Source organism: Gossypium raimondii, chromosome 11 (assembly GCF_025698545.1).
Source record: "Gossypium raimondii isolate GPD5lz chromosome 11, ASM2569854v1, whole genome shotgun sequence".
Classification (NCBI taxonomy): domain Eukaryota; kingdom Viridiplantae; phylum Streptophyta; class Magnoliopsida; order Malvales; family Malvaceae; genus Gossypium; species Gossypium raimondii.
Window position 1 is genome coordinate 44942884 of NC_068575.1, and position 12552 is coordinate 44955435.

Genomic DNA, 12552 nt, shown 5'->3' on the forward strand with positions numbered 1-12552 from the left:
AAGTATATGTTTTTAATAAAAATATGTATTTATATTTAAAATTTGTATTTTAATTTGACATAATTTAATCCTCTACTTATACAATAATATTAGTTAGTACAAATTGTTAATATATTTGATTGTTCCAATTAAAAATGTTGAAGTGACATTTTTTAAGATGATAAGTTGGAATGCACATTTTAAGAAAGTTTGGCTCCAACATTTTCATCCAAAATATTTTGAGTGTCAACTATTTGAATTAACTAATAATATTAAACAGTGGGAGAATTAAATTATATCAAATGAAAGCATAGATACTAAATATTATATTTAAATGTAGTAGTAGGACCATAATAATGATTTTTTTTGAATAAAATGTTGGCATGCTTTTATTGCTATACAAAACCAATGCAAGGAAAAAAAATGCCTCTCGCTCATCCAAACAATCAAAACATCAACCCCCCCACATACCAGGCAAAAATGCTTCAACTCGCAACAGAAACTCGATGAAATGCTCTAGTTTGAAGTGATCCAAGCAAACGCTAGCTAACATCCTCTGCTCTAACACTCTTTCCCAGTACAACTAGACTCATTAGGTGGTTCTGTGTGTATTCCATTCTTTGGCCACCACAATCCCCTGAATCACCATCGGCTCCTCCTCCACCCACTGAACATTGCGCTTCTGGAGAAAGCCCTCATTCGCTAGCAAGTGAGCTACCTGGCTACCTCCTATTTTAATATGTTGAAATTTGAAGCTCTCAAAACTCATTAGAATCTGTTTAGCTTCCCAAATGTAACTACTAACTTGAAATAGAGGTGCTCATGGGCCGGGCCGGGCCGATAAAAAATTTCAGCCCGGGTCCTAGGCCCGGGCCCAGCCCATAATATGGGCCTAAGATTTTGCCCAGGCCCGGCCCGGGAAAAAATCATAAGCCTGGGCCCGGCCCTGCCCGGCTCATTTTTATTTTAAAAATTTTAAAAAATTAAAAAAAATATTTTAAAAATATTTTAAAATTAAAAAAAATTAAAAAAAGTATTTTAAAAATATTTTAAAATTAAAAAAAATTAAAAAAAAGTATTTTAAAATTTAAAAAAATTAAAAAAGTATGTAAAAAATATTTTAAAATTAAAAAAAATAAATATATTTATTATATCGGGCTGGGCCGGGCCGGGCCCGGGCCGAAAAAGTGGTGCCCGACGCCCGGTCCGTTTTCTAAACGGGCCTCGTTTTTTTTTTCCAAGCCCATATTTCGGGCCTATATTTTTACTCAAACCCTCCCATATTTCGGGCGGGCCGTCGGGCCGGGCCGGGCCGCCCAGCCCATGAGCACCTCTAACTTGAAACAATCAATATCTAACACAATTGTTTGTTATTTGATTTTTATAAAAAAAATGTTTTTTTTATTATAAAAATTTAACAAGGTTAATAAATGAGATTAAATTTTAAATGCACTAAGTACTAAAATTTAAAAATATTTTAACTTTAAATTTTTACTCTATATTTTAACCCAAAAAAATAAGTAATCCAATGCGAAGCATTGGTAAGCTTACTAGTACCAATATATAAAATGAAGGCCCTGGCCTTTCTACATTGACACATGTCCCAATCTTTTATTTTTTTGGCATTACACAGGAAAATAGTTAAATTTCAATTTTTGTTGCTGTGCTACAATCAAATTTAAGAATATATTATGATTATCAAATTTTAATTTTGATATTTGTGTCACACTTGAATTTAAGATTTAATTTTATACTTCAACTTATTGACATAATTTGGTACCTCAACTTTTACAATGTCATTGATTAGTCCAAATATTTTATTTTGATTAAAATCTTGATGTAACTTTTAAGAGCTGTTAACACTATTAAAATTATGGGTAAACTATACCTAATGTCATTAAACTATTAGTAAGTTTACGTTTTGATTACATAACTTCAAAAACTTAAATGGTCACCGAGCTATTTAAAAGTTTTGATTTAAGTCATTGGGCCGTTAAGTTTTATTTTTTAAAGTTCGGCTAGCAAGCTCTAGGTAATGATTTGACGATCTGTACATTAGATCAAGACCTATCTATGAGTAGAAGAATATATCTTAGATTCAAATCGATTCGACGATCAGTGTCAGATGTCAGAGGTCAGAGAAGAAAGGTATTTGGATTTTGGTTCATAGAGTCATGATATTCAAAGCTATTTTATGGAAAAAACTGAACTATAGAAGAGAAGGGGAAGAAGAGTTTTTGATTGATATAGGCATACAACAGTGATTTTAATATCCCAATAACTTAAATGAAAACTTTCGAATAGTTTAGAGAAAATTTTGTAACTTTTGAAGTTGAGTGACCAAAATGTAAACTTACTAATAGTTTAGTGACCTTGGGTGTAGTTTACCCAAAAATTATTTGTCAAATTCAAGTCCATTAAATCAATGCCATTTTTTGTTATATAGCTACTAAAATGAGTATTTTAAAAAGAATTTTAACATGTCATACCAACGAATTTAATGGGAGTATTTATTGGTGTTAATAATTGAATATGAATTTTAAATTAAAAAATAGAGGACTAAATTCTTAAAAATAAAAGTATGAAAACTAAATTTCAAATGTATGAAAAGTACGAAGACTTAAAAGTATATTTTAATCTTCAAATATTTATTTTATAATTTAACCTCAAAATAATTAACATAATTCAAAGCGTGGTAACAACCATACTAGTTTATATAAAAGAGACCTCTTCTTACAAGTGGTTGGAAGAAATACTTCCACTTTTTTCTAAGATTTTGGATCAAATTCAAATCTTGAAGCTAATATTATTGGAAGAACTTTATCTAAATATCAGCCTCACCTAAACATGACTAGACTCAAATCGTAAAATGAATGAGAATACATGTAATTATATCAAATACATGTAATTATATCAAAAGAGACGCCTCCAACAAACACACACTTAATGGGCAAAGGCTTAGTGAGAAGTAGATGCTAGCAATTAATTATCATGTTACATGGAAGGGAATATATGGCCTTCAACCCTGTATTGATGCATTCACATGGCACACAGCTCAATAGGACAAAGTGATGAGTTGCACCATGCTTTCTAGTTTGTTACGTCTGATTGTCGTCATGAAATTTTAACACTTAAGTATTTAGATTGTTTTTCATAAAGTGATATAAAACTTGCAGTTAATTTTTTAATTGATATTAATTTCGAGTTTTATTTTCAATAATTCTTTACCTAAGCTTATCTCTTTTATTACCGTTATAATGAGAATCAAGATTTGGTAAATCAAAGAACATTGATTAGCAAAACGCACTGGAGGAATGAGTTTGATTAATTATTTGGCATTAATAGTTAAATCTTCTATTAAGTAAGTACGTAATAATTTTGTTTCATAATTCAGCTTACTTTGACCAATGCACCTTTACTTCAACATAATGATATTTACATTAAAAAGAAAAAGAAATTGGGCTGGGTCTCACAGTAGACCGACCCGACTTTGGTTGAGGGAGGGGGTATTTTTGACCTTGTGCTAAACACATTCCATTGACTAGAGTCATCTAGAAAAGTCGGCTAGGGCTTCCCCGTTTGTCTATAAATAAGCACTCAGGGCCTCCCAATTTTTCTGTTTTGAGAGTTTCTCTCTCTTTCTCTTCGGGGGAGGGCTTCTTTCCGACAAAATTAGATCCTGAGAGTTCAAAGAAAAATAAAACATTAAAAAGAGCAGCTAACAGAAATCAGTTTGCAGTTAAAAATAAACTTGAGTGTTTACTTGAGAGATAATCTAGGTCCGTATCTTATCACATCGGGTCGCCATGGATTTGCGATTCCCTTACTCTCCCGCGGAAGTCGCCAAGGTTCGCGTGGTCCAGTTCGGCATCCTCAGCCCCGACGAAATTGTAATTTTCAATTTCTCCAACTTTTTCTTTCTCCTTTTTTCTTGCAGTCTTTTTGGTTGCTCTAGAATCTTTGTACTTAACTGGTAACTTCTTTGCGGTTCTTCTTTCGTATACTATACAAGATGAAACTGCTGGGACGTTTTCTTTTTCTTTTTCACTCGTTACTCGAGCTTGTTGAATTGGGGAAGTACGCTTTTTTATTTCCTTGTTTTTTTCTTCCTTTTTGCAGCGGCAAATGTCAGTGGTGCAGATTGAGCACAGTGAAACGACGGAGAGAGGAAAACCCAAAGTAGGAGGTTTAAGTGACCCGCGACTGGGCACGATTGACAGGAAATTGAAGTGCGAGACGTGTACGGCTAACATGGCAGAGTGTCCAGGGCATTTTGGGCACTTGGAGCTTGCCAAGCCTATGTTTCATATTGGGTTTATGAAAACTGTGCTTAGTATTATGAGATGTGTCTGCTTCAATTGCTCCAAGATTCTCGCTGATGAGGTACTACTATGTTTGATTAGGTTGCTTACCTTAATTCAAGCTGAACGTATTTTTAGTGGGTTGATAACTTCCTGTAATTTTTGATGCTTAATATTAACATTATACTTATTAGTTCCCGCTTGCCATCTAAGGTAAAGAACACATAGATACGTTTGAAGAAGTTTGAGTAACTTGAGCAGTGTTAGATATGGTATTTTGAATTAATAGAAACTGGATGTGAAGCATATAAAAGGAATGATAGGTTTTAATGGTTTACTTTTGACTATGAAATATTGACTGTCGGGTAGGGAGTGATATCTGGCTTCATAGGTGATCCTTTTTTTTTAATTACAACTGCTTCGGGTTATGAATATGATTTCCGTGTTTCCATATTTGTGTTTTAATATGTTGTTGCACCTGCTATTTATGCATGCTCTTATGTGTTTATTATTCAGTTTGCATTAAAACCTTAGGAGCAAATATACCTGGTCAGTGGTTTTATGATGCCATTCTCTAATTTAATTGTTGTATTTTCAGGAAGATCATAAATTTAAGCAAGCTTTGAAGATAAAGAATCCAAAGAACAGACTAAAAAAGATTTTAGATGCATGCAAGAATAAAACTAAATGTGAGGGTGGTGATGAAATTGATGTCCAAGGTCAAGATGCGGAGGAACCGGTAAAAAAGAGCCGTGGTGGCTGTGGTGCTCAGCAACCAAAGTTGACTATTGACGGTATGAAGATGATTGCTGAGTACAAGGCCCAAAGGAAGAAAAATGATGACCCGGAACAACTTCCTGAACCTGTGGAAAGAAAACAGACTCTAACAGCTGAACGGGTAGCCATTTTTAAATTTGCATTGTTAATTTGGCTTTGTTAATCTTTTTTTTTCTATAGTTATTATATTTGATATCTATTGTGTTTTATAGGTTCTTAGTGTCTTAAAGAGGATAAGTGATGAGGACTGCCAACTATTAGGTTTGAATCCCAAGTATGCCCGTCCAGATTGGATGATTCTTCAAGTACTTCCAATACCTCCACCTCCTGTGAGACCCTCTGTGATGATGGATACATCCTCTAGGAGTGAGGCAAGCTCTTTTATCTTGCCTTTTACATCAAGTTCTCTGAAGTTAATTCCGTGTATGATTGCACCAGATGCAATCTGAATTCTCATCTTTTCTGAATCCAGGATGACTTAACACATGCATTGGCTATGATCATTCGGCACAATGAGAACTTGAGGAGACAGGAGAGGAACGGGTCACCTGCACATATCATATCTGAATTTGCACAGTTGTTGCAATTTCATGTTGCAACATATTTTGACAATGAGTTGCCTGGACTTCCAAGGGTACCCTTACCCACGCATTATTGAATTTGTGTATTGCTGAGATATCTGTATGTTGTGTTGTTAAAATAAGCATTTATTTTTCTTGTTCAGGCTACACAGAGATCTGGGAGACCTATAAAATCTATTTGTAGTAGGCTTAAGGCGAAAGAGGGCCGGATTAGGGGTAACTTGATGGGGAAAAGGGTTGACTTTTCAGCTCGAACGGTAATTACACCAGATCCAAATATCAATATTGATGAACTTGGAGTACCTTGGAGTATTGCTTTAAATCTTACATATCCAGAAACTGTGACACCATATAACATTGAAAGGTAAGTAGCTTGATAGATTTTTTTGATGTTCTTCCTTATTTGGCCAAGTATTAGGAGCAGAGCTATCTTTGAAACAGGTTGAAAGAACTTGTGGAATATGGGCCTCATCCTCCACCTGGAAAGACTGGTGCTAAGTACATCATAAGAGATGATGGACAAAGGCTTGATCTTCGTTACCTAAAGAAAAGCAGTGATCATCACCTAGAACTTGGTTATAAGGCGTGTTTCTATTTCTGACAGTCTTTTAGTATATATGATTTATTATTCCGTGTTGTAACTGTAAGAATCATGGCTGCAGGTGGAGCGGCATTTAAATGACGGGGATTTTGTCCTTTTTAATCGTCAACCTAGTCTCCATAAAATGTCAATCATGGGCCACAGAATTAGGATCATGCCATACTCAACGTTCCGTCTAAATTTGTCAGTTACTTCACCATACAATGCTGATTTTGATGGTGATGAAATGAATATGCATGTTCCTCAATCATTTGAGACAAGAGCTGAGGTTTTGGAGCTCATGATGGTGCCTAAGTGCATTGTGTCTCCTCAATCAAATAGGCCAGTTATGGGGATTGTCCAGGATACACTTTTAGGATGCCGTAAAATCACCAAGAGGGATACCTTCATAGAAAAGGTGACGAGGATGATAGTGATGCTCATTAAATATGACTACTTAAATGCTATACATTTCTTGTAGTTGTGATGCGAGTCTAATTAATATGAGGGGGTTTTGCAGGATGTTTTCATGAATATATTGATGTGGTGGGAAGACTTTGATGGGAAGGTTCCTGCACCTGCAATTCTAAAGCCACGACCACTTTGGACGGGGAAGCAGGTTTTTAATCTTATCATACCAAAACAGATAAATCTATTGAGAACTTCTGCATGGCATTCAGAAAGTGAAACTGGGTCTATCACCCCTGGGGATACTCAAGTGCGAATAGAAAAAGGGGAGGTGCTATCTGGCACTCTTTGCAAGAAAACACTTGGAACATCTTCTGGAAGTCTTATACATGTAATTTGGTATGTCTTTAGTTGTTTGTTGATTCTAGGAGCGCTAGCCCATTGCAAAAGTGTGATAACGTTAAGCCCTAAATCTTACAAGTTATGGATGTGCTATCGGATTTTCCTTATATATAATTCTGTGAAGCTGAACCCTTTTCATAAACCAAGATTGTGAAAATTTTACTGTTATATTACTTCTCCTCTTGAGTGGGTAATGATTTGGTTACTGTAATGTATACCTCTTGTTGAATATGGGGTCTCTCCAACATGAGCATTTGGCTTTGTCCTTAATCCCATTAATATTTTGAAATATTGAAATAATTGATGTTGTTAATATTCTTTTATAGGGAAGAGGTAGGTCCAGATGCAGCCCGGAAATTTTTGGGACATACACAATGGCTTGTCAATTATTGGCTGCTGCAGAATGCCTTTAGTATTGGTATCGGGGATACAATAGCTGATGCATCAACGATGGAAAAAATTAATGAAACCATTTCTAAAGCCAAAGACGATGTGAAACAGCTTATTGTTAAAGCCCAAAACAAGGATTTAGAGCCTGAACCTGGAAGAACTATGATGGAGTCCTTTGAAAACAAAGTTAACCAGGTACCTAAAGTCAAATTGCTCAAGCTATCTTTTGTTTGGCATCGTTTTTTTGCAGGTTATAATGTGGTTTGTTTCTTCAGGTGTTGAATAAAGCTCGTGACGATGCAGGAAACAGTGCACAAAAAAGTTTGTCTGAAAGCAATAACCTGAAGGCGATGGTTACTGCAGGATCGAAGGGAAGTTTCATTAACATATCCCAAATGACAGCTTGTGTTGGTCAGCAGAATGTTGAGGGAAAGCGAATACCATTTGGGTTCATAGATCGTACATTGCCTCATTTTACCAAGGACGATTATGGCCCCGAAAGTCGTGGTTTTGTGGAGAACTCTTACCTGCGTGGTTTGACCCCACAAGAGTTCTTTTTTCATGCCATGGGTGGTAGAGAAGGTCTCATAGATACTGCAGTTAAGACTTCTGAGACTGGGTACATACAGAGGCGACTCGTGAAGGCTATGGAGGATATTATGGTTAAATATGATGGAACTGTGAGGAACTCATTGGGGGATGTTATTCAATTCCTCTACGGTGAAGATGGTATGGATGCTGTATGGATAGAATCTCAGAAGCTGGATTCTTTGAAGATGAAGAAATCAGAATTTGATAGGGTCTTCAGATATAAAATAGATGATGAAAACTGGAATCCAACTTCTTACATGTTACCAGAGCATATTGAAGACTTGAGAACCATCCAAGAATTGCGTGATGTGTTTGATGCTGAAGTTAATAAACTTGAAGCTGATAGATACCAGCTTGGAACAGAGATTGCAGTCACAGGTGATAGTAATTGGCCTTTGCCTGTTAACTTGAAGAGGCTTATCTGGAATGCACAGAAGACTTTCAAGGTTGACTTTCGAAGGGTGTCAGATTTGCATCCAGTGGAAATTGTAGATTCTGTTGATAAGCTCCAGGAAAGGTTAAAGGTTGTTCCAGGTGCGGATCCTCTGAGTGTGGAAGCCCAAAAGAATGCTACCCTCTTCTTTTGCATTTTGCTCCGCAGTACTTTGGCTAGTAAAAGGGTGTTGCAGGAGTATAGATTGACGAAAGAAGCATTTGAGTGGGTTATTGGAGAAATAGAGTCACGGTTCTTACAGTCCCTAGTGGCACCCGGTGAGATGATAGGTTGTGTTGCTGCTCAATCAATTGGTGAGCCCGCTACTCAAATGACTCTCAACACCTTCCACTATGCTGGTGTGAGTGCAAAGAATGTTACCCTTGGTGTCCCCAGGTTGAGGGAAATTATTAATGTAGCCAAGAAAATCAAGACACCTTCTCTTTCTGTCTACCTCTCTCCCGAAGCAAGTAAAACTAAGGAGAAGGCCAAGAATGTCCAGTGTGCTTTAGAATACACTACTCTTCGGAGTGTTACGCACGCTACCGAAGTATGGTATGATCCGGATCCAATGAGCACAATTATTGAGGAGGATATTGACTTCGTTAAGTCTTACTATGAAATGCCAGATGAAGAGGTTGCACCAGAAAAGATCTCCCCTTGGCTGCTTCGAATAGAGTTGAATCGTGAGATGATGGTCGATAAGAAATTGAGTATGGCTGACATAGCTGAGAAGATCAACCTGGAATTTGATGATGATTTGACTTGCATATTTAATGATGACAATGCAGAGAAGTTGATCTTACGTATCCGCATCATGAATGATGAAGCCCCAAAGGGTGAATTGAATGATGAGTCTGCTGAGGATGATGTGTTCTTGAAGAAGATTGAGAGTAACATGCTGACAGAAATGGCCCTTCGAGGTATCCCAGACATCAACAAGGTGTTCATTAAACATAGTAAAGCAAGCAAATTTGATGAGGCTGATGGGTATAAGACTGGGGAGGAGTGGGTGCTGGATACAGAAGGTGTCAATCTCTTGGCTGTCATGTGCCATGAAGATGTTGATGCAAGGAGAACAACAAGCAATCACTTGATTGAAGTTATTGAAGTTCTTGGAATCGAAGCAGTTCGTCGGTCCTTGTTGGATGAATTGCGGGTTGTGATATCGTTTGATGGGTCTTATGTGAATTATCGGCATCTAGCTATCCTTTGTGATACAATGACCTATCGTGGTCACTTGATGGCCATCACCCGTCATGGCATCAACCGTAATGATACAGGGCCTATGATGAGGTGCTCATTTGAAGAAACTGTTGATATTCTCCTTGATGCTGCTGTTTATGCCGAGTCGGATTATTTGAGGGGTGTAACAGAGAATATAATGTTGGGCCAGCTTGCACCAATTGGCACGGGAGACTGTGCCTTGTATCTCAATGATGAGATGTTGAAGAATGCCATTGAACTTCAGCTACCTAGTTACATGGAAGGTCTGGAATTTGGCATGACACCTGCACGTTCTCCAGTGTCAGGAACTCCTTATCATGAAGGCATGATGTCTCCAAGTTACTTGCTGAGCCCAAATCTCCGTCTCTCACCCATTTCAGATGCACAGTTCTCGCCTTATGTTGGTGGAATGGCATTCTCTCCTACGTCATCCCCCGGTTACAGCCCATCATCTCCTGGATACAGTCCGTCATCACCTGGTTACAGTCCTACCTCTCCTGGTTACAGTCCTACATCTCCTGGGTACAGTCCCACCTCTCCTGGTTACAGCCCCACATCACCTACTTACAGTCCTAGCTCACCAGGATACAGTCCGACAAGTCCAGCCTACTCTCCTACCAGCCCCTCATATTCTCCAACCTCACCAAGCTATAGCCCTACCTCTCCAAGTTACAGCCCTACATCTCCAAGTTACAGTCCCACATCCCCCAGTTACAGTCCCACTTCACCTAGCTACAGCCCCACTTCACCCGTATATAGCCCCACTTCTCCTGCATATAGCCCCACTTCTCCTGCATATAGCCCCACTTCTCCATCGTACAGCCCCACATCTCCATCATACAGCCCCACATCTCCTTCGTACAGCCCCACATCTCCTTCCTATAGCCCCACATCTCCTTCATATAGCCCCACTTCACCCGCTTATAGCCCCACTTCTCCTGGGTACAGTCCAACCTCACCAAGTTACAGTCCCACATCACCAAGCTATAGCCCTACCTCTCCAAGTTACAACCCGCAGTCAGCCAAGTACAGTCCGTCTCTGGCATACTCACCAAGTAGTCCAAGGTTGTCTCCTTCCAGTCCTTACAGTCCAACATCACCTAATTACAGGTAAGTCATGGTAGACTAAGATTGATTCTTTGTTTTTGTTTGTTGCTGCTGTCGCTCGGGTGGTGTGACTGTTGTATTATATTCCCGATTCTCCTTGGTTTTAAGGAATATATATATATATATATATATATATGATCGCTTATATTTTGTGCTTGCGATTTTGTTGTTGATGCATTTAATTTCTCTCTTCTATATTGCAGTCCAACATCACCATCATACTCACCAACTTCTCCATCTTATTCCCCTTCAAGTCCAACATACAGTCCTAGCAGGTGACTTTTCATCTTTTTCTATGTAATTGAATAGGTAAACTTAGGAAGTTTTAAATGAGATATGTCTCCGGTTGTGATATTTTCAGATTAAAGCAAATGGTTATTACTGACTTCTATTACCAAATTTGTTCTAATGCTTTTTGACGAACTGTTTTTTGTTTTATTTCTCTGAAACCAGCCCATACAACTCTGGAGTGAGCCCAGACTACAGCCCAAGCTCGCCACAGTACAGGTAAGCAGACGGAGTGTTAAATTTAAAATTTGATCTCTTTTGTTGCTGTTGTTTTATGCTGAATTTTGTGTGCAGTCCAAGTGCTGGGTATTCTCCTAGTGCCCCTGGATATTCACCAACATCAACTAGTCAGTACACTCCAAGCAACAAGGATGGTAGAAGCAATAAGGATGACAGGAGTAAACGATAAGGCATGCAATATTTGAAAAAAGCTGGAGAAGAAGGCAAGGTTGATTTGATCTTACAACTTTAAAATTGTTGCAGTTTCTAAAATTGCAGTAAAATGATTTAGATAACACATCTATTTATCTAATATAAATGTAATATCTAAGTGGTCCATTCAAGAATAGGTTTCAGCGTGTAAATAATGTGAGTGATGAATGCATATCTGACTGGAATTCAGTTTTGTGGAGTTTGCAGTTCCAGTGAGGTTGGTTGGTGGAATGAGGCAAAAAGATGGTTGTAATTGGGGAAGGGACAGTAGCTCTGCTTTTTATTGTGACAAAGGGAGTGAGTAATTATCTCTAAAGTTAAATGCGCGTTGTGGAACAATCAGGAAGCCTTATGTTGTGCCCTCAAACCCCCCCCCCCCAAAAAAAAAGCCTTATGTTGTATCTGTTAGACCTGCTATATATGCCATATGCAGTTGTACCCATGTAATGGAATGGTATGGGTGAGATTGTGAAACAATTAACCTTGTGTGATATTGTTGTATCTTTCAGTAGACACTGAAATATAATTGAAAAGGCCATCAAGGATATTTTTTACTATTTTCTATTTTTTTCTTTTTCTTCGACTGTAGTAGCTGTATCTAATATACGTGTTCTTGACAATGATTTTTTGGTGAACCACCAATCGAAGGTGTTGATTTGTGTCATCTTCTCTTTCTCACTTTCATCGTGGTTTTGTAAATTTTAATTTGCAGGTGTGATTGTTTGAAATATAAAAAACTTTACATGAGTAAAATGGTGTTGCAATGACTATTGGAGTGACATTTTTATATCGGTTAAAGATTACAAAAATTTAAAAAATAAGTTGTTTCTTTCATCATTTTATCTTTAGTTAGATATTTAATTTAATTATTTAATAACAAATTATAAAAAATACATAAAAGGCCCAAAAATTTTAATTTTACTTAAAAGATATAAAATTTTAAAATGTTAATAAACTATAAAATAAAAATTTGCATAAAAGATATTAAAAATATGATTTTAGTATGAAATAAAAGAATAGAGTAAGTAAAAATAAGATAAATTAGAGCAACAGAGG

The 12552-nt window shown here is 37.2% G+C and overlaps 1 protein-coding gene across 3 annotated transcripts; it reads left to right on the top strand.

The window, feature by feature from the left end:
• The first annotated feature begins 3599 nt into the window (after nt 1–3599).
• On the top strand, nt 3600–12053 carry LOC105803667 (DNA-directed RNA polymerase II subunit RPB1). 3 transcript variants are annotated; one of them, XM_012636016.2, is made up of 15 exons: nt 3600–3869; nt 4099–4362; nt 4879–5178; nt 5270–5428; nt 5530–5691; nt 5782–6002; nt 6080–6221; nt 6301–6636; nt 6739–7025; nt 7355–7613; nt 7694–10779; nt 10980–11051; nt 11230–11283; nt 11359–11512; nt 11687–12053. In XM_012636016.2, the coding sequence occupies exons 1-14, from the start codon at nt 3786–3788 to the stop codon at nt 11471–11473; spliced, it is 5541 nt and encodes a 1846-aa protein (XP_012491470.1). In that variant the 5' UTR covers nt 3600–3785; the 3' UTR covers nt 11474–11512; nt 11687–12053. The 3 variants fall into 3 exon arrangements, with proteins under 3 accessions (XP_012491470.1, XP_012491468.1, XP_012491471.1); XM_012636014.2 differs by having other exon boundaries at nt 11704–12053; XM_012636017.2 differs by having other exon boundaries at nt 11359–11507; nt 11704–12053.
• Nucleotides 12054–12552: the final 499 nt, after the last annotated feature.

Bases quoted from the DNA above. Each gene is read 5' to 3' on its own strand.
- LOC105803667 (XM_012636016.2), top strand. From the start codon at position 3,786: ATGGATTTGCGATTCCCTTACTCTCCCGCGGAAGTCGCCAAGGTTCGC. The intron at 6,222-6,300 runs GCGTGTTTCTAT...TCATGGCTGCAG, and splicing joins ACCTAGAACTTGGTTATAAG to GTGGAGCGGCATTTAAATGA. The intron at 7,614-7,693 runs GTACCTAAAGTC...TTGTTTCTTCAG, and splicing joins TTGAAAACAAAGTTAACCAG to GTGTTGAATAAAGCTCGTGA.